Below are 27,426 nucleotides of genomic sequence, written 5' to 3'. Positions count from 1 at the left end.
GCCACAGCACTCCACTGTAACACTTTATGTATGATGAGGGAGTGAATTCTTTGCTGTGATGGCTTTTTTTGTCATTCTAATGATGAAAAGGTGAAATGACAAACACACAATGAACAAGTGACAAATGAGGGGGAACACAAACAGGCTAGAAGTCTACACATGTCACAGACAAAATGAGGCTAGTTCTAGATGGTTTTCATGAAAACATTTATTCTGCACGCTCTTTGCAGACAGCGTTAGTGCTATTCAAACAGCAAGCTGTGTAAAACTCACAAGAAACCCACTTACACATACACTCAACCAAAGAAGGAAGTCCCCCCTTAATACTTTTTTTGTCTAATTCAAAAACTACTGGGCACATCTTGCTCAAATTACGACTGATCAGTACAGAAATTCCTTAGCAATCCAGTCATACTCTTCGTTTGACCCAAAACAGTGAGAATGTTTACAAAATTATGCAATTTATGACAAATGGTACCGAAAAATATAGTTGCTCTTTTGAATATGTGCCAGGTGAGTGTGAACCACAACTTGCACGTATACAAAACTGCAACTGTTTTCGGTATCATTTGTCATACATTGCATAATTTCGTACACATTATCACTGTTTTTTGCCAAATAAAGAGTATGGCTGGATTGCTAAGGAATTTCTGCACTGATTAGTCGTTATTTGAGGCGAGAGGTGCTCAGTAGTTTTTGAGTTAGACAAAAAAGTATTGGAAGGGGGGGGGGGGACTTTCTTTTTTGGTTGAGTGTAGGAGTGGAAATTGTCCAGTATTCTTAACTTTATGAAATCCAGTTTGGCAAACGAAACAGCTCATCTTTGAAACATCTATAACAAACTTCATATAATTTTTATAAAATTCTATACATCATATGTGGACTTTTGTGCACAATTGTCCCTGTGCATGTCATCGCTTCCAAACGAAAATTATAAGCTCTAATGTTCTCACGAACGCTATTTTATACACACTTGCAAAATACACCTTACATAAGTGTACACTTGAAGTTCTGTTTCAGATTGTCACTGTATCTATGGCTAGTTTAAAGACCATGCCACCCCTTTGCACTGCATCACCCAAAAATAGGAAGCATACGACAATGGTCTCTTTGGATAATAGAGTATCAAATACGACAACCGCTAGCATACATTTTGCTTGTACGAAAAAAACCATTTGCGTACACGAGTCTGTTTTTTACAGCAAGCAAACAGAAATTCAGCAGAATTTGTACAAATTCAATTATAATTGCAGTTTCCCCACTTACAAGCAAATAAAGATTATATGGCATGCATTCAATTCTATCGTTATATACACTTCAAATTTAAATAATTGTTTTTTCTGAGGGTAAGAGAGGATCGTGCATTTTCAAATGATTAGAATCTACACACAGGGCATATTAAAGTGGATTGATGGTTTGTCTAGGGTTTTACTGGCCTTCAAATTGTTAATTAAATTCTGTCACTTTTGTTTCGTTGTACTCCGTAGAGTATCTGCAGATGGCATTGTGTGCATGAATGACATGGACTGAAGGTGAGTAATTCTCACCTTTATGAACACATCAAACCGGGCAGCGTGCAATTAAGAAATGCAACTGACTGCTGATGTGTGATGAAACGACAACTACACAAAGTGTCCTTTGTTAAAGATATAGTCCATCATTTGTAATTTGTGCATTTTGTTCGTTTGAAGCAACAAAAGTGTTCAAAATCTAATGAAAGATACTGAACAACTAACCTGATGAAGTTTCAGCTCAGCTTTAGCTGTATATTCCGAGAAAAACAGCATTCTAGGATCTCAATTTCAAATCAAAAGTTGCTGAATCATGTTTTGAATTGTTTTGAATTGCAGCTATACGCGATGTCGCGCGCTGATCCGACGAATTATAGCAACCGTGCGCGTCTGTGCGTCGTGCCAATGCTTGCGCGTGCTGGGCCGAATAACAAAACGAACTACTAATTTAAATTCTCCTACGGTGCATCTTAAGACGCACCGTTGGAAAGGCCTTCTTTCGTTGATTACTTCAAAATGATAGCTTGCCAGAAAGATTAATTTCACAGGGAGTTTAATCCACTTAGTATCTTTCAACCAAGTATGTTTTTCAACAATAATATGCCAGTTATTACCAGTTGGCTGCAAATGATGGACTATAGCTTTAATACACTTGTGTTTCCTGTATTCACCCTTGGTGGTGCAGTGGCACAATGTCTATTAACACAGGTAATACCGCGTTGAAAATTCCACAGAAAATATGATTTTAACTCATATACACATGTACAATACATTATACACACAGCTGACAAGATCTTGGGACAAGATCCTGGGACAATTCACGTCCCCTTCTTTGGTACAGTTCTCCTTCATCTAACGATTGTGTAACCGCATCAGCTGCATAATCGAATACAATTCCACACCGTGCAGCACTATCTCACACTGCTATTCAAATTACACTATGGTTAACTGTACATTTCATTTTTAAAAATAACCACAGTTGAGAAATTCATGCAGGATGGACATTTTTAGTCAAGAAACAACAAAGCAATTACTCTAAGGGAATGAAACAAACAATGGAGGTTCTGAAATAATAAAGATTGTCAAATTGTTGGAACGGAGAAAAACACAAAAATGTAGAATAGGGAATGAGAAAATGGAAAATCGTAGAGACTGGAGCAAAATGTGTGATACTGAACAACAACCATATTTACAAAACTAATGGTTCTCTATTGATCAACCACAAGAAATAATAGTACATGTACAACGTATGAATAGAACAGTCACTATAAATAGACTTATCTGTAAGCACGAACCTCAACATTTAAATAATCTTTTGATTGAAATACACACCCAAAGGTGTGACGTTTGGTCATACTTATTTTGTCCTGTGGCAACGGATATGGGAATCGCACTGACTTAGGTACTGTTATTTCTGAAATCTCGGTTTCAGGTTCGACTTCTGTCTCTGTTCACACACACTATTCCATTCGCTGAGCTGGAGACCTAAGCCGAAGCTTCAGAGACGGAACCAATGTTTGAGGAATGGGGTCACGAGGCCTTGTCGGTGCAGGTGCCCACTTGGTCCAGCAGGTGGCGTCCAGCCCGGCGTGGGGAGCTCAGGTCCAGCGACTTGCTGCGTTTGTGCTCGGGGATGGTGGGCAGGCCCTTGGACAAGCTGTTAGTCACGCACTGTGAGGATCTGTGGCAATATCAACATCGAGGGGCAAAATGAGAAATTACTATAGAATACACGCAGTTAAATAATCTTTGTTTAGACTCACTGCAACAATAGGTACATCATTACAAAATTCTAGTCATATTTCAGGGCTGTGAACAGATTGCAAGGATGTTGGGCCTTAAATTTTGGCTGATTTTAGGTTTTGCTTGCATGGATTCTGCAAATAAAGGACCCTTCAATTTGGCCCCTTCAAAAGCATTTCTGAAAGGGTCGCTCTGTGAATAGGCTTACAAATAACATTACTCAATAAATTAATTACACTGTGACATCAATGTTGCCACTTTTTTTATTTAATGATGTTAAAGATTATTTCAAAGTCAGTATTAGAAAAACGAGATTTAAATGTCAACGCCCATTTTTTTTTTAGTTGGAAGACAAAGACAGTCAGACCACTGAAAAAGGTTTTGCGTTAACAGAGCACAAAATACCAGAATCACTTGTTATTTCCGACTTAAATATAAAACAGCTCTCTGTCTAATTCCAAATTGGTTCAAATTCACCGAAGTCAGTATTATGCAAGAAATCACGCTGTCAAATGCACTTCATTGCGGTAAACATGTCTGAAGAAATATGAAGACCATGAAGATATGGAGAGATTCATTTATCTTCTTCTGGGGGTGCTCCAAACTTATAACATTTCAGATTATGTGACTGGCTTTTTTAGATACAATTTGGGTTAGATATGAAGCCCTCCGTGAGTTTGCTGACCTGTTGTGTTTGAGATGGCTCTTGACAAGGTGTCCAGCAGCCAGCGCTGACATGAGAGACAGCTCCCCGGCCAGGACCGTCGAGCAGACGATACGGGCCAGGGTGCGGGCATTGCGGCCTGGATCCTCTGGGCAGGCACCCTTGACACCAAGCATCTGAGAATCCAAGGAAACAAAATCACAAAGAGTTAATCTTACTATCCAAGGAAACAAAAACACAAAGAGTTAACCTTACTATCTTTTCTTTGCTAGGAACCTTCCTGAAATCTCCAAAAACCGTATAGGAACCCAACTCTCCCCATTCGCCCAGTATCATTCCAAACAAACCCGAGGCTGATCAGCTTGAATTCTGCTTGCGTTAATTTCACTTTTGCAAATAATTATATCTTGTGCAATATCCTCAAGGAAAAACTCATGAGCACTGCATAAAATGTAGGTCATAAGGAATCGTCAGTCAGGCAGTTAAAACTCTAACCACTATGAGGTCCACAACATGGCCCACATTGCAGGAACCTTCGTTTTTCCAAAATTTCTCATTTTTTCCAAATTTCTCAAAGTTTCGTTAGTAGGTCCCTTCCACCAATATTCCCCCCTCCATTATTTTTACATATCAATAACCAATATCTGGCCACAGTCTTCAAGGAGGGGTGGTCAATGTAAAAATATGACAAACAGTAGATTCTGTCAAATTTGACATGCCAGTCCTTGAATAAACACAGTAACAAATTTGGCCCACAACGCAGACAACAAATTGAGTAGAACAGAGAAGCGTAATTCTTAGCAATGATCAGGTTAAAGATTTGTATGGGATCACGGACTGACCTCCAAGCAGGAGCCTTGCGGTGGCAGGATCGTGCCTCCGCCCACGGTGCCAACCTCAATGGACGGCATGGTGACACTGACGTACAGGTTCTCCCCCTTGGGACCCGAGGGCTCCATCAGGGTGATGCAGTTGGAGCTGCCGATGTTCTGAGCCACGTCCTACAAAAAAAAAACAATAACAGGGGAATGATATGATTAGTGATTCCATTCCAATCGCAAGAACTCCAACAGGAGGGGCACACTGCATGTCCACGCTGGTTCCCGCATCAATGTTAATGCATGTCAAAGTCCCTCCCAGTAGTTTACCCAAACTTTCTATTTGAAACCTCTCGAGGAGGTACTTATGAGCAAAGTCCATAACAAGGCTAAGTAAAAGTCAAGTTTGTCACGAGCCAATATTGGCCATCAATCTGGGGCTTATTGCTGGTTTCCTTGGCGTGAAATGACTGAGAATATTTCTATTCCCCCTGGATGGGATGCCGGTCCATCGTAGGTTACTCCCCAGCTTATGTCGGTACCCGTGGCTTGCCCAAGGACACAAAAAAGGCCAACAGCTGGATTCTAACCCCTGACCCTTTGATCAGGAACATACCCTAAATACTAGGTCACACCCCCCTATCACAAGGGTAAACGGAGGGGAAAATAATGTCTTGATGAGTTGCTCATGATCGTTAGAATCAGGGCCCCTTGGCTCCTTGGGTTACAGAATCTGATAACTGTGAGAATTCAGAGAATAGGATTCAAACCCAACTCCAAGGGATTTGGTGGCTTACTTTCGTAGGTTCAATGCAGCAATTTAACAATAATTGATCCCTTCAGAAATAATTATTCATCACCTCGGTGTTGGCTTTTAATTAAGGTCGCTGAGTTAGTTAGTGTTAATGGGTACGCACCTGGCCAGTTGCAATGTAGATGGCAGTGACAATGTTAGAGGCATGGGCGTTGAAGCCACCGATGCTCCCTGCCATGGCTGAACCAACCAGGTTCTTGTTGATGTTCAGCTCCACTAGAGCAGGGACTGATGTCTTCAAAACCTGGAACAGTTGAAAGAGAGGGAGAACTTGGATGAACATATCTTGCTTATTATACAAAAACAAAACCAATGGGAATGGGACAACCATCTTAGGTATTTATGAATGTTAAATATAGCACAAAGAAGCAAAATCTGCTAATATGTTCACAGTTGAATGTCATATCAATGATTTTGGGAGGAACCTGGATTCGACATGTCCTTTATTCCTCATTCAGCAGTATTCATAATACACAACTCTAGCTATCGCTTCACCCAGATGCTGATGGAAAGTACAACTGTACCTTTTCTATGACGTGTGCTGGTATGGTGCATTCGCTGACCACCGACTTGCCGCGTCCGCCGATCCAGTTGATGGCGGCCGGCTTCTTGTCTGTGCAGTAGTTGCCGCTGAGACTCAGGATCTCAAAGATTGGGAAGTGCTCTTGGATCTTGCGTAAGGCCTTCTCGGTACCCTGAAGATTAAGGAATGACCAACGTTTTTCAAAAAAGTTTCCGAGTAGGAAGCTTGGTAACATTTTAGGAAAAGCAATTCACTCATGGTAACCGATATATGGGGGGGGGGGGAATGGAAAAAAATAAATAAGGATGTCGCCTGCAGAATAATATTCACATTTGAGACATGTTCTGTCAAAAACAGACACTTTTGCGCAGCTGGTCAAAAAAGGTTTCTTAAAGTTATGTCAAAATAGAGATGAAAAATATAGATTGGACTTTCCTTGACCAAATTACGCCCATTTGAAGTTCTTAATGTCAGAAAGATTTAATAAATAAATCCAACCGCCTGTTTAATTTTTGGGTTATGCATTTCTTGAACTGATACACTTCTACAAAATCGTCCAAAAAAATCAGAACACGTAACAAATAGTCCAAGTCATTGATGTATAATCTTTCTGACATTACCTTGGACAGCATGTTCATGCCCATGGCGTCGCCAGTGAAAGCTTGGAAGCGCATGAAGAGATGACGCCCAGCCAGGCTGACCTGGATGCTCTTGAGACGAGCAAAGCGGCTGGTGGAGTCAAAGCTCTCCTTGATGGTCGCAAAGTTGTCCGGGTCCTCCAGCCAGAGTTTGACCACGCTGTAGAACAGAGAGAAGTAAAATTACAGAACACGGGTCCTACATACTTCATACTTGTGAGTGTGAGAAAGCTGTGTGCTGACCTAAGCATTATGTTCAGATCTGTTCCTATTTGAGTATGCATGGGTAGCTAAAACTGGATTTGGTTCCTATAAAGGTTTTGCAGCTATCTAAAAAAGTAACTGACAATATTTTTGTTGAAAAGCTTATTTGGTTTATAGATAGTAATGGCACTAAAGACCCCCCAAAACAATTCTGAGCATACCTCATGTGCGCACACTAGTTTGATTATATTGTGTTTTGAGGTATGCTTGGAATGTCTTGGGTCCAAGTGTCAACATTCCCAAGACTATGGGTATGATTCATCTTGTTGATAGCACCCTCCACTGTCACAGTGGCTAGACTGCGCTTGCCGGGAAACGCGACCAGCTGCATTAACGCAACAAAATCCAATCCAGTTTTGGACAAAGACTAGCCAACATGAGGCTGGATAGCTTAGTTGATATACAGAACATCAGTACGATATTGCAACGGTCACAGGTTCAAATCCCCACCCCAGTGAAATTACTTTAACCTGGTAGATTTTTCAGTGATCTGGGAGTGTTAGGTCAGGCATCAAGCACAGTAGCAACCGGCACGAGCTACAAATGTACACCTGACATCAAGAATACTAACTGGGGATCAAACCAAGTGGGGGAGGGGCGGGGCGTTGTTAACAGAAAATTTGGTCCTACCTCGCGTCCTTGGCTGAGGGTAGACTTGCTACCGGTCCTCTTGTCATTCCGTCAGCAACAACCATACTCTTGACTCCACCGGCAGCCTGTTTATGCAAACAAGTTATACAATATCCAAGATGTCAAATCTGGATTTCCTACTACATTTTATAAAACAAATAAAATATGATATCCAAAGAAACGACCTTGTATCTTAGACAGCAAACATAGGGCTGGATAGCTCAGTTGGTATTGCACTAGTACAGTGTTCACATCTCAAATCCAATAAATTTCACAGAGAATGTTATGTGATGTCAAATTTGTGTACTACTAAAACAAAGCAGGGACCGGCCTTAACTTTCCATGTGTGCTTTACCTGAATGGCTCTGCATCCCCTGTTGGTGCTGGCTACCAGGCAACCCTCCGTGGTTCCCATGGGGACGTAGAACTCTTCTCCGTCCATCAGCAAGGGACCGGCCACGCCCACCGGTAACGGCATGTAGCCAATCACGTTCTCGCAGCAAGCCCCCATGACCTGCAGTGTGCAAATCAACGAGAGTAAGAAATGACTGACTTGTCAAAAGTATAACACAGCATACAAAGAAGAAATTACTAATGTGTTAAGTGTTAAAGGGACATTAGGGACCGAAATCCCCACATTTTATGTTTGGATTGTTCACTTGTATTTCAAAAGTCTGGTTGAAAGGAAACTAACCTAACGTATTATACCGTTCCCGAAAAAAAGACCAAAAAACCTGATTGTTTACATTGGATGTGGCAGACATTTGGTGGCATAGCATACGTATTTTCAGCTGTGTCCATTCAATGTACGCTACATATTGTGTGTGTGACACATAATACACACAGCACCAAGACATAAATGTTGTTTCTCGCACGTCAGCAGAATGCGATGCACTGGTGGAGCATGTGCGGCAGGACTCACGACTAGCACCCAACAGCTTGATTTTTTGAGAGTTAAAATGTATTCATTTGGCCCTGCCCGCTACACACATCGGCGACAACACATGTGCCTGTCCAGCGCCACTCTGCATGATCCAGCTGTCTCTGTCATACTTATGGGCCTTATGCACGAGTCGGCCATATTGAATTGAAAGTGAAGTAGACAAAAAATTTGGGAACTTGCAAAAAAAAAAAAAAAACGTAAATTACTCATTAATACACTTCTCCTTCAATGCAAAATTTGAAATTTGTAATTAAACATTCCTTAATGTTTTAAGCCAGATTTGAAAAAAAAATTACAGTAAAATAAGGCTCCATATATAGTCTGGCACTATCCCATTCAACATTTAACAATTTATGAAATACATTCAGCGAACTCGACAAAAAATGGTAAATTCGTGCATAAGGCCCATGTGTGAGACTTTTGTGCATGCATGTCGGATGTAAATATCAAGGCCATGATTGGTCAAAACGCCATGGGGTAGTGGGTAATGGATCAGTCCATCAGGCCCTGACTTACGTATGAGTACTGGTAGCCGGTGTAAGGCAGGTCACTGAGCGCCCATGCCTTGGGCAGCTGCTGGCTGTAGATCTGTCTGCGGATGGCCACGCCTCTCTCAGGGTCCTGCAAGATGTCTTCCAGTTTGTAAGCAGGGATGTGTTTGGTGGCGACGAGGAGTCGCACTTCGTCATCCGTCAGGTCCATGACTTCCTACAGAAAAGTCAAATTTTACAACCGTCATATCGTGCACATCATAACATGCTTACGACAAATCTGGTTAAAATTGAATTGTACAGCAAAGTGCAAAACTAAAAGCAAGTTCAATCAAGGTTATTTTCAATATAGTTAATTATAGTTTGACAAAAGGCTGGTCCATACTGTACGCACAAATTAAGGTAAATTCACATTTGTGGTGTTGTGACAAGAATCAGTGCTGTGAATTTGCAAAAGTTAATACTCTTTAACCCTCTGCAAAGTTTGCCTTGAAAGTTTTGTGACGTGTTATTTTGGACTATTTGGGACTACGCTTCTATGGTTGGTTGCATTGCTGGTTATCAATAGCCATGCCCAACACAGTGTACAGCAAGGGTCAGTACTGTGATGTTTTTTGTTATTCAGTGAAGACCAAATCACAAAGATGATGAGACATGCTTCCACGAGCAAGAGAAATATTGAAACTAGGATTAAACAGACAAAATGGTAAACAGATAATTAACCCTCCTATACAAACATACATTCTGTGCCAAGTTGTCCTTGCAGTCAAAATCAATCATGTGACTGTTTTCAACCCGTAAGAATTCCCAGCCTACATAAAGCAGGATTGACTGCCTTGGACTGCCTAAGTAACTTGACACAGCTTTGCTTTGACTCCGGGAGAGCGATAAAACAGCTGTGACCACAACTCGCCTGCTTTGTCTGTCGACCCAGTTTGACTAGACACAGTGCTTGCTCGACATATGATCTGACTGCTGGTGACTAGCCTTTGTTACAAGTATAGCGGGGGAAGTTCAAGTGAATTTTGACTGTCCGTAACTGCTGAAATAGCAGGCGGGTTAATATTCTTCAATATGCATTAATGGAAATTTTCAAAATTAATAATGAATTCTGTGAAAAATGTTCTAACTCACTCCTGAATTGAGGATAGTGATGCACTCCTGCAGGGAGCGTGGAGCGGTTGGGGAGCTGGGTCTGGAATTCTCATCCCGTGTGCTCTCCGATTCGTCTCCGATGCTCTCCGAGTCCGAGTCCTTCCCGCCGACGGTGAAGGTGGCTTTGGGGGAAAAGCGGACAGGGTCTGTCTGGACTCCGCAGGAAGCGCTCTTCTGCAGTTCCTCAACGACGGCCGGCTCTTCTGTGATTTTAGATTAAAATGAAAACAGTTTGATAAGCGTAAGGGCAATTGTAGTGTTGTGTCATGTCTGTGACAAAGCTTTTAAAACTCAGTGAATAAACTGAAAATGTATTTTTGTAATCTTATTCATCCATCATCTAGTAATGGTCATTGGTCAAGGAGATTACACACTCGGAGTTTTGAATCATTCCTCTGAATCATTACTTAGATATCATGGATAACCCTAACCTTCCCAAATCCTCCCAAATCCTATTTGCAAAATGAAGGATTTTGTAGGATTGAGGTTACACGACAAAAATGCGTGGCTGATTTTGGAGGATGCACTGTGTCAAGGTCTTGGGCCGGACCTTGTGTTGTTTATGCTCAGCCGTGCATAAATGTAGGCCTGCATTATACTTGAAATCCTCCGCACTGCTCCAGGATGTTACTGGCTCTGCCTCAACATATTAACAGTGATTGCTGGAGGATTTCGCAGGATTGAGGCAGTGGTCACCCCTCCAAAGACCACTTTCAAGAAATAACGGAAGATTTTGCATGATTGAGGCTGTATGCAATTTTTACATGGAGGTAGTTGGAGGATTTTGCAGGATTGAGATTGCATCCTAGCAAAATATTAATGCCTGGGGAGTTAGGGTTAATTGGCTTTGTCACGGACATTACACTTCCTTTGAATCTTTCGTAACTCTGGAATTGCCCAATTAGTGATTACAGAAATAAACATCTCTATGCGTGTGCAAGGCATTACATCATCTGAACCTGGATTCATGCTAAGTACAATATTTTTCTGCTTAAGTTTGCACAAGTGTTTTTGTGCTAGCTGTCAGACTTGTAATTAAGTCATCACGTTCCGAAGTCAATTAAAAGTCATCGAAGCTATTCCAGTCTCTTGTCAAATAAAATGCTTTTCAAGTGAAATTTTCCAAAGGCATTCCTCTGTCATTCCAATTCTAATTAACTGCAATCTTTCCTAGTAATCTGACTGGTGACTGAATTGTGAACTCTCTTCCGACTGAAGTGTCATTGACTTGCAGTCTGACTCGTGACTGCATTGACCTACAACTCGGCCAACTGTAACGAAACACAGCCTGAAATTGGTTCATAGCACGTCAACAAACCTGTTTGTGTTTCTGGCTCGTTTTCGATGGCTCCATCTGTCGCCTGCTCCTCCGGTGTCTCTTCTTCCGCGGATTCAGACTCGGTTTTGTCAACGAAGATGTACTTGGTGGTCAGGACAGCAGCCAGGAGCAGCACGGCCAATTGCTCCATGCCGAGGCTGGTGAATCTGAGGGGAAAGCATTGCACATTTTTTTTTTTTTATTGAAAACTTCTCGTTACCAGGCTGAAAGACATTCAATGTAAAGGGCTACCAGAAAAGAAAAAGGCACAACGGTCGCTTGCCTGTGCCCCAAAAGCACACCTGAGCAGTGCAGTAATGGTATGTGCTATACACGACTTAATCTGAAAGCATCCGCAAGAGACTCATAAATATTGCACTCCCCTAAGTCTTTCAATTATATTTTTCACAAAGCAGTTTTTTTTAGTTGACATAGCCTGAAAATGTCCTGACATGTTACTTGGATAATATTTAATGTAGTCCTAAGCAGGAAATATCGCTGAACAAATTAATGTGCTAAGTAAAAACTAGCGAAGTACCGGTTACCATCAATACATATGACTTGATATTGTGGCCGGTAACCTTGTTTCTTGCTAACCACATTTCTTCCGTGCTTAACAGTTCAATGACCTAAACAACACAAGATGCCGGTGACAATGTCAACAATTTCAAATTGAACGGCCGTTATTTCTGGCTAAAAAAAGACCAACAAAAAGTCAGTCAACACCAACAGACATCACATAACGTTTAGGCATACAAATGGGAATTAAGAAGAAAAAAAACCAAGGAAATTCCTAACCACACAAGACTTTGTACAGTATTTTTCAACTTGTAATGGCATTCGTGAGAAGTAAAAAACGAGGAAATCAGCGGATCCGAGGAAAAGTCGCATGTCTGAACATTATTTTTTGCCAACAATCTGGTTTTTGCTTACCACATTTCTTGTGTGCTCAGCAGTTCTACGACCTTTGTGACTTACTTTTTCAGATTGAACTGCCAGAGGGGTATTTCTGGCTCAATTTTACGGGAGAACTCCAGCTCCGGTATGTTGACCAGGGTGCTGACCTCGCCAAGAGTGCTATCGCTTGCCTTCATCAGGTGGCTGTGGACGTGGACCAGCACCAGACCCATGGACTGGGGGGAAATAAATTCAAGTTGGAAATGTTTTTAATATTTCTTCAATTTTTTATTTGCACGACTTATTTTATGCACAACTTATTTTATTCTGAATGTGCGACAACCCACAGTGTCTTCCCGTGAGGGTCAGGCGCCGTTGGCAGGGTGACCGTTTTAGCTGATTTCTCGGTTAACTTTGACAGATTTTTTGTTAAAAACGAGTTTGACAGAAAATTTGACAGAATGGATTTTTTTTGGCAGATTTCTGGCAGAATTTTGCAAAAATGGTTATGTGACAAAAAAAACAGCAAATTTGAACAAAAAAGTGTACGTTTGTTTAAAAAAGCTTCAATCCTTTCAAATAAACCCTTGCATAATGGGACAGGTTGGCTGGTCTAGGTGCTGAGGTTCACTGGGAAACGGACTTTGTCGTGGCCGGATCTGCGTTTTGCCCGAAATTTACCAATAATTTCACAACATCTTTATGTGACTAGATTGTTTATTATGTAATTGGAATCTTAATTAAGGCTACCAATCGGCATGTGATTTTAAGTGTTTATAGTGTATTTCGAGTAATTCTGGGGAATTTGACAGATTTTTGATGTACATTTAGCAGAATTTGGCTCTGATATTATGGTCACCCTGGCCATTGGCAATGCGTTCGAATGCCCCTTCCAGTGGTCTCCCCCAACTCTCCCTTTGTAACCGTTGAGGGGGTACTTGTGCACGGTTTCCATATAAATTACACATACAACTTTTAACTTCTTAACTCCCCCCTATTCAATTCCAGTACAGCCACACCCCTCACTTACCATAATAACCTTGACCCGTTGGACGACCGGGTTGGGTTTCTTGTCTTCTTCTTCCTGAAGCACCTTGGTGAACTGGCCGAGTTGCCAGACTGGACGGCCGATGGGGTTATTGTTGGAAAGCTGCAGTGATGAGTGAAATGAGTTGGCAGGGTAAAGATAATGAAATTTTTTTTTTCACAGTTTGGCTGTTTTAGTACAATGTACTGTTCTTAATGATCATCCTGCTTTATAATTGATCTCAAAAGTTAGGGACAATTGTCTGTGTTGTTGGTATACAAGAAACTTCAATTTTAAAATATTTCACACCAAAAATTACCATATGGCCTACATTAAAGCTAGTGAATGAAGTTGTATACTAAGCAAGAAAACACCTTGGTAAAAACATATGGAAAATATAAAAATAGATTACCTCTAGGACAAGTGACAGGCATGCGGGGAAGAAAGTCATGAAGACAAAGAAGTTTGCAACCACGGACAGGCATCCAAAGCAGCACATCACTTCCAACTTGGGAATTCCTAAAGACAAAAAAAAAACACAAGAAATATTTTTATGAAATTAAGGACTTTTTCTTCTGGTTGAGCTTTAGGATATTCATGCAGTAAAATACTAGTACTTTTACCTTATTAATGCTTGCTATTAAACCTCTGTGAACAACTTCGGTTTCATAAAATTTAATCCGAAATTCAAAAACGGTGGCGTCCGGAATTTGGGCACAAATTGGAAGAGTGTTCCCTAACGTTCCCTAAGCGCACTTGAATAAATCTCAAAAAATTCCAAATTAACATTTAAGAATTTCTGTAAACTTGATAAATCATTATTATCTCTACTTACATACCCAGCCAGATGTTTGTCAGAAAATTATTTTCTTATTTTTCGGGGCATTTTCAAAGGGTTCACTTTGTACTTGAAAATAAAATCGGAAAATCACGCCAAAATAAAATTTTCTTCTAACTTTGTTACGGGTAAATAAACTCGCGATTTATGAACAGGAGTGTTTAGAACTTGATGAAATTTCACTTTTGGTGAAATTTCAGTTAAAACTTTTGCTCTAGGTAGGCGCTACAGGCGAAAAATCAAAGTGCGCCACGTTAGGGGCCGCGCCACGTTAGGGTACATCAACAATATTTCATTTTAAAATATAGTAAGCATGTCCATGAACTGAATCAAGATTTCAGCACAAAACTTGCCCTCATAGTTTGTATTAAGCCTTACCTGACAGAGTCCCCACACCGATCACCAGGCTCATGACCAGCGCATCCAGGGAGATATTGGGGCCCAGGACGGCCATGCCTTGGGCTATATTCTCCGGCACTTCTCCCTGTTAACAACAAAGAGTGTAATTTTTACAATGCGCCACATATCTAAACATATGTGACTCTTCACAAAATGCTAGTGACTACGTCTAGCATGGCTATGGCTAGGCAAGAGACTATGGAAGCGGCTGAATCCACTTCCCACAGAATTGTGTGTTACTGCGAGCCGTAGCCATGAAATTCAGAAACAGCCTTAAGCAGGCACACAACTGGGAAGTAACCAAAAAGAAAAAGAGGAAATTCTAACTTTTACAAGGCTTTATTAAGTGTTTTCAATTTTTTTTAATGGCATAAGCGTGAAGTGAAAAACAATGGAAATCAGCTGATCCTAGGAAAAGTTGCACACCATCGTGCTGTGAAGTACAACATTTTGCAAAAAACCTTTGGACAGTGAAGTGCTTCAGGTGTCTTGTGTGTCAAAACTTTTGTGCGAACGAAAGTTCCGTCTCTTTTCGATTGCATGAATCATTGTGCAGAATGCAGATTTGGTTACCACGTCCCTCATGGCCTTGTGTGCATTTGCCTGCTGTGGTCATTCCGGAAAAAACAAAACTGTTGAATCTTGCTGTGCACCAGACTATTTTGGAATACCGAACTGGATTATTCAGAACGAATATTTTCACGAAGCGCTTTGCATAATTTTTTTTACTGAGCTGGTCAGATATCACGTACATTTAAGTGGGTCAAGCTTGTTATCGGACACCAAAATAATTTTGACATCTTTCCACAACCCTTTTATGGACAAAATTGACAAGTAACAAAAATGAAGACTTAACTCATATCCTGAGCAAGATAAGGCATGAAATTATAGCCAAACACCACCTGTGCTCTGTCAAATGTTCTGAGTTAATGAAGAAATTTTACACCCAGCACATGGCAGCTCAGTGACATTTTGACTTAACAGTGACAGTTCATTTTGACAGAATTTTTTTTTGAAGGGGTGGGGTTAATGACACCCATTGTAAGACTTTTTTAGCATGGTAGCCGAACATTCTTTGTGAGTACTGGTTATAGTACATGGGGCACCACTCACCTGGGAACCGCTACTCAGCGCAAACTTGGTCAAGGCACTGGCTTTGGACAGGTCGATCAGGAGAAGGAAAAACGGCAGCGCTTCACTGTGAAAAAAACAAGCCGACAATAAAAATCCCCATAATTTAAGAAGATCGGTTGTGTCAACTTTCCCATCTTCCTAATTAGTTTTTGGTGAGGAAATCTCTGGGTCCAAACGAAACACACTGGCAAACTGTTTACAATCGGGCAAAACTTGGACACCAAAGTATGTGTCAAGTAAAAGCGGCTTAGCTAAGACTTTAGATTCAATTGCTACTATTGTTGTTTCAGCTGTTCCTTTTTTAAATATTAAGATTCTACGAGTGGCCAAGATGTACAGGCCAAAATTCATCAAAATATAGTACAAGTAGGATTTTCATTTCAGAGGATTTAGGTTAGAAAAGTTTATGACATTAAAAGACAACCGGAGAATCCGGAAACAGGTGGTAACTAGGTTGTCTATTGTCTATGCTAGGGCGTCTGTTCTACTTAGGTCCTATAAATGAGACTTTAACTGAGAACTTACTTGAGGCCGGTAAGCTCCAGTCCAAACAGATGAATGACGGCACTGCTGAATACAAAACTGGAGAATATGGTGAACAGTCCAGCAACCCCTACGATAGACAAGAAACAAAATCCTCAGATTTCACACCTCAAGAAAAAAATAATGGACTTATTGGAACCCAAACACATTTCATATTTTCAGTAAGCATTTGAGGGTTTGGTAGTTATGACACCTACCGTACAATAAACAACATGTTCAGATTTACATCTAAAAAAAACCCCAACCAAATGAACAATGATTCTCCTTCGACCCTAAACCCAAATTTTTTCATAGTTGTAGAGCTGGTAAGTACAGAGATGAAACTGGCCTTGGCAAAACAAATCTGAAATTGAGTTGGTGTGTTGGGCAAAGTTTGCAGTAATCAATGGCCCAACACCGTGTGGATGTTCCTACAACCTCTAGTTTGAAATTATAATGAAAAAAAAAAATGTTTTGTGGAAAAATCGTTAAATAATCATTTTTGTGGGATCGTTAAAGAAAATCTGGAATCCCACTGGAAAAGTTTTTAAAAATCTGCTTTCAGATTAAAATCTGAAAGGTTTCAGCTCTGGTAAGTAGCATATTTCACTCTTTTCAAGTAAGTTTTTGTGTGTGCGCAATAAGGTGGTCTTATTTCACAAATATTATTTTCATTTTCGGCTACGTTTGATTATTACGCAAGCCATCTCCAGACCATCCTAGATGGCATGATCACATCTATTTCCAGAAAAGAAACGATAGCAAGTCCTTTTTTCGTTATCTCGCAGCTACCATGGCTCTATCAGGATCCTATTTAATCACTATCAAACACAAACGTGACCAAAATAATTGAGACCCACGATATCACCAGAGTGCTCTCAAAACTGATAACATTGCTTAAAGGACAACAAAACTGTAGCCAAAAGAAGCTCTGTGACCCAATTTCCAAACAAAAATAAAATTAAAAAGGGTGTTTATTTTGGTCAAACTTTCAGTACCCCGCCAACACTAACTTATCTCCGAGCCCAAAGATCAAGTACAGAAGACAATAGGTGACGCGTATATTTAGCTTCAGATGTCTACATATAGTGCAGCATATTCAATTTTAGAATCCACACAATGGGAGAGACACCTAAATAGCACCCAAGTATTTCCAACAATAGCATTGTAAACAGATGACTGATAGAGAACAAATACTACAGAAATAGTGTATCAGTACTGTACAAATATAACTTGGGAAGATTATGAAACACGTCCTCTGATGACAAAAAAAATAAATAAATTGCATACCGAGAATATATTTGGAGCCGACTTTTCTCAGTTTATGGAACTGCATGTAGATGTAGAAGACGGCCATGGCATTGGCCAGGGTGACGATGATAACATCTGAGGACATCATATCCTAAGGAGGGATAAAAATAAAATTAGGGGGAAAAATTCCAAAAAAAATAATATTTCCAAAGAGCTCAAGACTTACCTTTTTAAACAAACTGCAATTCTAAAAGAAATTTACCTTTATTTTTACAGTTAACCTATTTTTTGTCCTGCTAATTCTTCACAGGATGCCTTTTGGGTGTGTCCATATACTCCATTGAAGATTCAACAAACTGTTGTAGATTTGAAGTACTGAGGTTGATTTGAAGTACAAGTTTATCAAAAATACAGCAAAACTTGGAGTTCAATTTTGGTGTCGAGGGTAACATATAGGGTATTTGGATATAAGTTACAACCTGTCGAACATATCAAATGGGTCCTTCAAAGTTTGAAATAATTCAACGGTGACAACTTATGGGCCTTATTCACGAGTTTCATTTCTCTACAAAAGTTCCAAAAATGAAGATTTTACCTCAATCTCATCCAATATGGCCGATTTGTGAATAAGGCCCATAATCAATTTCAACCAAAGTCTCTATACTGGCAATTGTGTAAAATCCAACATGTCAACAGCTTGAATAATTTTTTAACAAAGAACACGTAAGTATTTTTGTAAACTACACTCAGCCTTGCCTAATTTTTTTGTGTAGCGAACTGATTCCCCCCAAGACATATTTTTTTCACTAATTCTCACTTAAATGTTGAACACTTTGTACATTGAAGAGCTGACAAATAAAAAGCAATGCTCTGATGGGGTTGTTCTGTGTTAAATTACCTGCGTCTCTGTGCAGTGATAGTTCCAGCCGCAGACTTTGGGCAGACTGGTGAAATAGTCCATAGACAGCATGCATATGGTGAGAGTCAGGGTACCAACAATGACCTCCCACGGATGGGCGGAGCAGTAGTGCCCGTGGGCACGGAATATGTTGGACAACATCTCTCTTATGCTCCTGAAGGAAAAAATAAATTAAAAAGACCTATCAAAATACTTTGATAATGTTCACACACACACACACAAATCAGGGGTGAGATTTAGGGGGGGGGGGGGAATCCACCATAAAATAGTTGCCGGGCCCCAGAGCACCACAGGTTTATTTGCCTAAAAATGTACATGTATCCCTTAAAAAAAAAAACATTGCAATTTGTTCAGATAAACCTTTGATCCAAGGAGCGAAGAACAAAAATCATTCAGGCTTTTCCAAACTCCCTACCCTGAAGATTAAGAATTTAGGATGACCAGCAATAAATTTGACCTTTTCAAATATTCCTCCTCCACAATGTGAAGAACCCTTAGCCTTGATGGTCAGTTTGGTGCATGTACGGTACACGAAGTATACATTGTACATGTCTGTGCATGAAAAGAACAGAATGGGAATTTGTATTTTTACCAAAACTGTTTAAATTTACAGAACTACGGTACTGTGATAGCAAAAAAAATATTTAACCCTCCTTTGCAAACATACATTCTGTGCCAAGTAGTCCTTTCAGTCAAAATCAAACAAGTGACTGTTTTCAACAGTTAAGAATTCCCAGCCTACACACATAGTATGTAAAGCAGGATTGACTGGCTGTGACTGTTTATGTACCAGTAAGTTGATACAGCTTTGCTTTGACTGTGGATAATTGATAACCCAGCTGTGCCCACACCTTGCCTGCTTTGTCTGTTCACGGTCTAACTGACTTTGACTAGTCACAGTGCTTGCTTGACATGTGATCTGACTGCTGGTGACTAGCCTTTGATAACAGTAAAAGCAGGGCAAGTGGATGGACATTTTTGACTGTCTGTGACTGCTTAAATAGCAGGAGGTTTAAAGTTGAACAGAATGGAAGATGGAGTAAAAGACTACACTCAATCCCTCTCATCGAGTTTAGAAAAATAAACTTGGAACATTATACAGGACAAAAGTGTCAAAGAGAAGCCTACTTCCTGTTGAGAATAGTCTCAATTGATCAATTATTTGCTGGTTGTTTTTTTGCACTGTATGTGACTTCTTCAACCCACCTGCTGGACAGGAGGACCAGCATTTATCTTCACAAATACTCATTATCCATAAAACAAATCACAGCTTCCGGATGAGGAGCAGGGTATGCTAAAATTATCACATTAACACCGTCAGAATGTACCAGCAGAAACCTACATGTACATTTACACAACAGACATAACTCCAGACCTCAGAAAATAACTGAAACATTAGCCTACATACTTGTAATCCTCAAAAATGGGGCACTTTTTGGGAAGAAGGGATATGTATGGGGTGATTTTTTTGCTTACCTGAACTTGTAAGCATTGAGCACTTCCTTGGTAAATTGTATATTTTCATAAGGATTTATGGTCAGTGACAACAGTGATGATCATAACCAAGTTTCAAATAAATCAGCTGTTAAATACATACTTTTAGTAAATTTTATTTCAAAAGCTCGCTCCATTAAAAAAAAATATGGGACCTGTCACCACGAAATATGCATAAAGTCCGATATTGTCCTTTTGCTGTACAGTGTGGGTCAGAGCCGAAATTTGAAAGTGTGGTCAATTTGTTTGCTTTCAAACCTCAATCTGTCAGTCCTGTTTTACCTTTTCCAAGTTTTTGTTTCCTTCTATCAAACATCTTTAAAACCTACTTTCGTCTTGTTTAATTTGTTGACTATTCATTCACTGCAATTACAACAGCAGGATTTTTAAAAGCGATTTTTTCAAAATTCAGTTCTACAACTTCAATTTAGTTGGCGATCCATTTTTCCGTAACTTAACACAGTAGTCCACAATGTTTTATACGATTGGTAGAAAGCTCTTGGTCTGCAGAATCCGGAAATAAAAAAACAAATTCTGCACAAAAGTCTGGCTTTACATTGTATGCTCAAGTTCTCATGTTGCCGATCACTAATATTAAGCAGTCTGGGAAACGGCCACAGCTATTGTCAGGAGATTTTGAAGAAAAAAAACAAAGTTGCCTAAAAGCATTTTCAATTGGTTTTCTTAACTTCCTTGTCCTTTGTAAACAGCAGACCCACACCGCCAGACAAACTTTTCTGAATGTGAATAATGTTCCAAGGCGGGAGAAAAGTTAAATGAAACAGTCCAATAATTTGGTTAGCTCCACAGGAAAATGCGGGGAAAGTACCACGCATCTCAAAATTCAGTTCTACAACTTCAATTTAGTTGGCGATCCATTTTTCCGTAACTTAACACAGTACATGTAGTCCACAAAGTTTTATACGATTATTAGAAAGCTCTTGGTCTGCAGAATCCGGAAATTAAAAAAAAATAATTCTGAACAAAAGTCTGGCTTTACATTGTATGCTCAAGTTCTCATGTTGCCGATCACTAATATCAAGCAGTCTGGGAAACGGCCACAGCTATTGTCAGGAGATTTGGAAAAAAACAAAGTTGCCTAAAAGCATTTTCAATTGGTTTTCGTAACTTCCTTGTCCTTTCTAAACAGCGGACCCACACCGCCAGACAAACTTTTCTGAATGTAAATAATGTTCCAAGGCGAGAGAAAAGTTAAATGAAACAGTCCAACCACGGAAAAATGCGGGGAAAGTACCACGCACCACTTTACAATAGACACTGGTTTAAGAAAAACAAGCTCCAAAACAAATGTAAAGGTGTCCATGAGCTTACAAGTACGTCCGCTCCAGCCAGACGGAATAGTGGGGTGATAGCATTGTGTTCCCATTATCCCTTAAATTTCTAAAGATTCTCTTCTGGGGTGATGTTTTTCTATTGTCAAAATATTGGGGTGATGTGTCCTGAAAGGAACATTACCCCACAGGTGGGGTATGGTCAGAACCGGGTACATGAACAAAATAAATCTTCATGCTACAATTCAACTTGAATCAACAGCATCTGCACGAAGCAATTATTGGGTATATTTTTTCTTTCAATCCTTCTCCCCCTATCCCCCCCCCCCCCCCCCAGTATTGTCGCTGATCAAAGGATTGATGAAACACAGTTAGTTTTGTAATGTTTGCATGATGTTGGGAGCTTTGCTGAAAGGTTTCAGCTCAAAAAACACTCGCCTGCAAAACAACCTGTTCGAAAAGTATTTTTCCAAGTTTCCCCTCCGGTTATTGTTACATTTTAAAACTGATACATCACTAAACAACTTTAATTGGCAAAAAGAACATGTTAAACTAATGAATTTTTGGGAGGATATATGTATCCAATCTGAAAAAGGGGGACTACATGCAGTTTTGCTACAATGTATTAAAAACACTTCTAAAAACAGGGTTTTCATTGTGTCACACATGACCCCAACACTGCACTGGGAGAAAACAACCTTGTTTAAATGGTAAAAATCTGTTAGTCCAATCTATAGTTCATGCAAAGTTACACACCAAATCTTAAAAGGAAAATGTAAAAGAGAACCTCCAACCCCATCTCTTAACATCACCCCTACGAAAACCAGTAAAAAAACAAAATAAAAAATATAGCCAAAAATAGCTTAGACTTACCTGACTTGGTCAATATTGCCAATCATTTTCACTTGCTTTTTGTAGTTTTTTTCTACTTCTATTGCCCACTTAAATATCATCTTGCCAGCAAGACTGAGGGAGTTGATCTTTCTTGCTAAGATTCAATCAAATCTCTGGCAAGTTTTCACCAAGCTCCAGTCAGATATATAGGAGGTGGGTGGGCATGATACTTGTTCATTAGTTGGGTTCATCCAAGAGAAGGGGTCACAGGAATGCCACACAGCTATAAATAGAAGTCACACCTCCAAGTGCACCAACACAAACCAATGCAAAACCAGCTCTGACAAGTCTTGCCCACACGAATGGTCACTGATAAACACACCCACCAGCAATGGAACAACCCACGTGAGATGATCCAATCTGGGCCATGATTGGTTGGAAGTTCTCATCCTATGCAAATTGGAGTGTGATCATGCAGTGGGTGCATGGCCACACTCTTGCTGGTACATGAACAGGTTTATACGTACTAAGCACAGTTGTACATAACCTAAGGGCTCCACAAGTGTAAATCAGGGATTTTACATGTACCGGAAGGTCTATAATATTTTTTGCCCATTCAATGTACACATACATGCAGTCACGCTCACAAGCAATGAGAATGGATTAGGCCCTTTTGATAACCATTGAACTGATACTATTATTTTTTTACAACCTCTTTGGTACAATAATAAAACCTGAGGTTGTTCATAGCAGTCTAGAGTGTACAAGTGCAGTATTCTACTGCAGGCATGCTAAGCTTGAAACTACATATTAATTAAATCTAATTTAAAATACCCTTGAAAATGTTAAAACAAAAAATTGAAGGTGTATTTTCAAGGACTGTATTCATGACTTGTCAGGTTTAATTACAAGATGGTGTAAAGAGAATGTACAACATTTGTTTTTGCTGCACTTTTCAGAAATAAATGGATTTGGAGGATTAGTATGTCATAGAGAATACTATCACACAGACTTGTTTCACGTTTTGGGCTTGTAAATGCTGGAAAAACCAAGAAAACCAATCGTGTTCTTGTAGTCTGGTTCCCCGACCCCACTTAATATAAAAAGGAGCAATTTATAGACTTTGGGGAATTGTAAGATCAGAGAATCAGTCTAGCAGGCTACGTACCCCTTCACAGGTGTGTAATCAATTGCAAAGAAAATGCGGAATAACTAATTTGAAAAAAATAGGAGCAGTTTTTGAGAAAAAAAAAAGTTTTCTCCAACGCTAGTTGGCCGACCAACGTTGGAAAAATACAGTTTTTCTTGAAAATGTCAGCACACCAGGAGCCACGATTTTACAGGATGCTTTAGACTGTCAATCCCTAACAACAGTAAGGTATTTTGTGATAATTTGATCATTTCGGTGTTTTTTTTATGTTTGCAAATGTTGTATCTTCCCTTTAACACCGTGAACCTTAGTTTCAACGTTTAATAGCCCCTTCTCATTAATTCTTGTTTCTATAATTCAGTTTTACATTATTATACAGTCAAATAGTGCCATGCCAAATACGCCGGATATTTGATTTTCAATCGAATATCCGATAAGCATATTTTCGATTCAAATATTTCAATATGAGCCATCTCGAGGTGATGATGAAAAGTGTCCACCATGTTATTTTAATCTAAAAAGTTGCATTGTTTTATCACTTGTCCAAATGCTTAAAGCCACTCTAGCGATTGGAGAGCTTCACAAAGAAACGTTAACTGAAATTACCTTAAAATCAGTCAAATATCAGCCATTTTCGTACTTGCACCCGACTGTCAGCTTGTTATTAAAGGCTGGCAATACTAGCTGGCAAATGTTTAACTTGATCAGTGCATTTCAAAATCCAATATGTGAATATTTAATCAAGTCCAAGTCGAATAATTGAACACTAAGTTATTCTAAAATCTACGGGCAAAATCTGAAACCTCATTCACAGTTTTCCATATATTTAAACTACTACATTCTATTCCGAAAAATGACTGTTTTCTATTGGCAGCAGCCATTTCACTATTCTCTGAGTATCACCCGTTATCCACGGATCCAAGTCTCCTGTATAACGTCTGATACATGTATATCTAAGCATGCTTGGCATCATTTCATTCTGATATCAGGATTAAGATTATGATTGGTCAAGTTTGATGCCGCGTTTTCGTAATACAACAACCTGTGCAAAAATGCTTCTCATCGTGGGCGTGATGTTTACGCACGCGAGGAACTCAAATTACGCATGCATAGAAGGCGCCTGCTGATTGGTCAGTTTCTCGAGGTCGTACGTAGTCTAGTTGCATGATTATTCGCCGAATCTGTTTACGTATGAAAGACCATGGCCGGCTTTGCCAGGGCCAGGGTCTATTACATCTCAGGGCTCCAAATACCCACTGGACCGTGGACCGTGTCTAGTGATTTTAGCGTCGGTCTAGTGCTGTGTGTGACTGCACTATTCCGGCTGTCTAGTGTTTTTTCTTGCACTGTATAAACAAACTGACGCCCAAATATACTTGCAGTTAAGGTCTGATTATTAGCGTGCTTTGAGCTAATTACTTGATTGATTAAACAAACTCCCTGTGCCGTGCCGAAAAGCAACGAAGCTGCCTGGCCAACGCAACCAGTCATGCCAGTTTTAGACATACGTACGTGCATACAGTACATGTACGTTGATGCTCCTTTGGTACGATGTCGCGCCACCACAACTCAGATTGGTAGCAATACCTTGTACATGTATTCATATTACCGCTGCATCTCCATATTAAACGTCCAGGTTCACTGCAGGTAGACAAGCAGAATCCCTGTACTGCATGTGAATTAGTTGTACAGTCCAGTTCCCAGACTTTTACGAAGCAAAAGACCGTGCACGCTGGCAAAAGAGAATTAGACTAATTTTCCAGGGGAACTTACCAAATTCACGCACGAAACGGGTGACTCGTAAATAGCATTTTGTTGTATTCCTGTCACATAGTGAAAAATGTTGTTTTTTCGTATTTATGACACGGGTCTTGTAAAAATCGTTCAGGTCCAGTAAGATTCTTCAGTTACTAGACCTGCTATCTAGTGCTTTTTTTCATGAAATTTGAGCCTTGCATCTAGACAATCATTTTACCACTGGCTTGTTACACTTACATTAAATATTCGAGCGATGTGACCCGAGTGCAATGTCCATCCAACAGTTTCCTACTCTTTAGCGTATCGAGAGTCATCCACGGCTTCCGCGCACTCGCAGCCCATGAACACCACACCCAGCCAGCTGGCACTGTACACTATACAAGCAAAGGCCCCGGACACTAGTTTCTCATTGAGTGCAGCATATCAGGTTGAGATGCAGTGTTCTTCAGAAATATATGCATGCCAAAGTCCACATGTACATCAATATCCATGTTGACCAACTTTACCGTGCCTAAGGTAACCTACATGTACAACATGTACGAGTAGGCTGGTGAACCAATGCCTTGTAAATCTGTATTGCATTGCAATGTTAAAAAAAATGTTGATCAGCTTTCGAAATTGTGGGTGGGTGGATCAAAGGAAATAACAGAAAATCAGTTTTCAATTAACAAAATAATACAAGAAGGGAAATTTTTTTGTTTTTTAAAATACCCAGCGGCCTCTTCGAGATCGTCTGTCATTGGACACAGCAAAGGCTGAGACCAAAAAAAATAATTCTGCTTCTGGTTTCCCTACCTACCCTATTCTGACAGCCCAGCTACCCTAATTTTTTTATGGAAAAAATGATCCAAAAAAACACCCAAAACCATCAATTTCTACCTTTTACCCTTGACTACACGCAGACGCCTCAATATGATCGTACACACACAAAATTCCCTACCTACCTACCCTATTTTCAAATGCCATGTAACCGGAAGCCGAACTATTTTTGGGGGGGGCCTAATCGTAACGAAGCCAAAATAACCCATGTTTATTTTTTAAATATAGTGTCGCAGAAAACTGAAACACTGTACCGTACATAGTTTTGTGTGCTTGGCTATTTCCGTCTGTTTCAACTACACAGTTTCACGCTGGAAGCCTGGAAAAGCCATTGAAAGCTCCTGAGCTGAGCATTGACCTAAAATATCTGCCTCATTTGAAGCATAACTTTGTTCAGTGTATGGGATACGTGTATATTGATAGTCATTCAACATTTAAAAATAAAAATTTGGGGTGGGTTGGTGTATCAAACAATTTTGAAAAAATATCGAAATTCTTTAACATTGACTATTCTGAATCAGCAATTATGCCGAACAAATACTAAAATATTCAAAAGCGTTTTTGTTTTTTGTTTTTTTTATTCCAAAAATGTGGGTGGTCTTGAGGAGATGGAAAAATGTCACTCTTTGTTGAAAGCCACTTTCACACATGATTTGGGGAATATTAGCACACATTTCTTCTTTAATTATAATTGGTCAAACACCAACCATTCCGCCACCTGGTTTTTTTTTTAAATATGTTTTTAATAAGTTCTTTATCAGTTTTTTACAAATGCATGCGCATGCAAATACCAATAGGCAGCCAGTTTAGACTACATGTAGCTCCTTTTACTTGAAATATATATGGCATTTCAAAATCGGATACTAGAATATTCCATTAGAGTAGGAACATTTACTATTCATGCATTTTGTTTGTTTCCAATAATTACATCACTCAAAATCCAACCTGTTGAAGTTTCAGCTCAGTGGATATTACACTTATTGAGAATACAGTGAAAAACCATGCACAACTTTTTGATCACAAAACACAATTTCGTAAATAGAACTCTTTATTTCCAATGATCAGTCAGTTGACTGTTCATTAGAAATGACCCAGACTGGGACTCTGAGAGCAGAAAAAAACATGCAAAACAAACTTCGGTAATCCTTACTTTTAGGACCCCGTTCCTATATAGGAAGGGAAAGACTCACCAAAACAGTTGACTAAATGACACTCAAAATTGACATTCTGATACTTCTTGGCACATCTGAACAATTGGCAATGACACCTTCTTGAATATCAGCAGGTTTAATTTTGTGGAAAGAGGGCAGGGCTTTGATTTATGAGGGAAATTCAGGGGTAAAAGATGACGATGACAACCAGAAATCAGACTCAAAAACCAAGATGGCAAACGTGAAAGCTCGATGCAATGAAAGCTTGATGCTGATTGGCTGATAAAAAATAAACATCTTACTCATTTTTAGTCTGGTTCCCAGACCAAAAGATTCAGGAATAGTCAGAATCTTTTGGTGTGAGAACCAGACTAACTTATTTATTTTTAGTCTGGTTCCCAGACCAAAAGATTCAGGAGTAGTCAGAAT

General features: G+C 39.7%; 1 protein-coding gene across 4 annotated transcripts in view; it reads right to left on the bottom strand.

The window, feature by feature from the left end:
- Nucleotides 1–2,230: 2,230 nt before the first annotated feature.
- LOC119740885 (3-hydroxy-3-methylglutaryl-coenzyme A reductase-like) overlaps nucleotides 2,231–27,426 on the bottom strand; it is a 28,961-nt gene continuing 3,765 nt past the window's right edge. For 2 of the 4 annotated variants that reach the window (XM_038216348.1, XM_038216346.1), the window contains exons 2-20: nucleotides 18,479–18,653; nucleotides 17,620–17,731; nucleotides 16,333–16,420; nucleotides 15,787–15,871; nucleotides 14,653–14,758; nucleotides 13,849–13,955; nucleotides 13,440–13,559; nucleotides 12,491–12,645; nucleotides 11,513–11,679; nucleotides 10,174–10,397; nucleotides 9,065–9,256; nucleotides 7,961–8,119; nucleotides 7,606–7,691; nucleotides 6,694–6,871; nucleotides 6,075–6,245; nucleotides 5,654–5,794; nucleotides 4,761–4,919; nucleotides 3,940–4,094; nucleotides 2,231–3,192 (exon numbers count right to left, since the gene is read on the bottom strand). In XM_038216348.1, coding sequence (XP_038072276.1) covers nucleotides 3,042–3,192; nucleotides 3,940–4,094; nucleotides 4,761–4,919; nucleotides 5,654–5,794; nucleotides 6,075–6,245; nucleotides 6,694–6,871; nucleotides 7,606–7,691; nucleotides 7,961–8,119; nucleotides 9,065–9,256; nucleotides 10,174–10,397; nucleotides 11,513–11,679; nucleotides 12,491–12,645; nucleotides 13,440–13,559; nucleotides 13,849–13,955; nucleotides 14,653–14,758; nucleotides 15,787–15,871; nucleotides 16,333–16,420; nucleotides 17,620–17,731; nucleotides 18,479–18,640 — 2,718 coding nt within the window. In that variant the 5' untranslated portion in view covers nucleotides 18,641–18,653 and the 3' untranslated portion in view covers nucleotides 2,231–3,041. Of the gene's footprint in view, nucleotides 3,193–3,939; nucleotides 4,095–4,760; nucleotides 4,920–5,653; nucleotides 5,795–6,074; nucleotides 6,246–6,693; nucleotides 6,872–7,605; nucleotides 7,692–7,960; nucleotides 8,120–9,064; nucleotides 9,257–10,173; nucleotides 10,398–11,512; nucleotides 11,680–12,490; nucleotides 12,646–13,439; nucleotides 13,560–13,848; nucleotides 13,956–14,652; nucleotides 14,759–15,786; nucleotides 15,872–16,332; nucleotides 16,421–17,619; nucleotides 17,732–18,478; nucleotides 18,654–22,158; nucleotides 22,426–25,264; nucleotides 25,357–27,426 lie in introns of those variants that run through there. The other 2 variants (XM_038216345.1, XM_038216344.1) reach the window with 2 other exon arrangements.

The sequence above is a fragment of the Patiria miniata genome, unplaced genomic scaffold, assembly GCF_015706575.1.
Source record: "Patiria miniata isolate m_02_andy unplaced genomic scaffold, ASM1570657v1 HiC_scaffold_5, whole genome shotgun sequence".
Classification (NCBI taxonomy): Eukaryota; Metazoa; Echinodermata; class Asteroidea; order Valvatida; family Asterinidae; genus Patiria; species Patiria miniata.
Note: the sequence above shows the minus strand (reverse complement) of the source record. Positions and strands in the feature narration are given on the sequence as shown.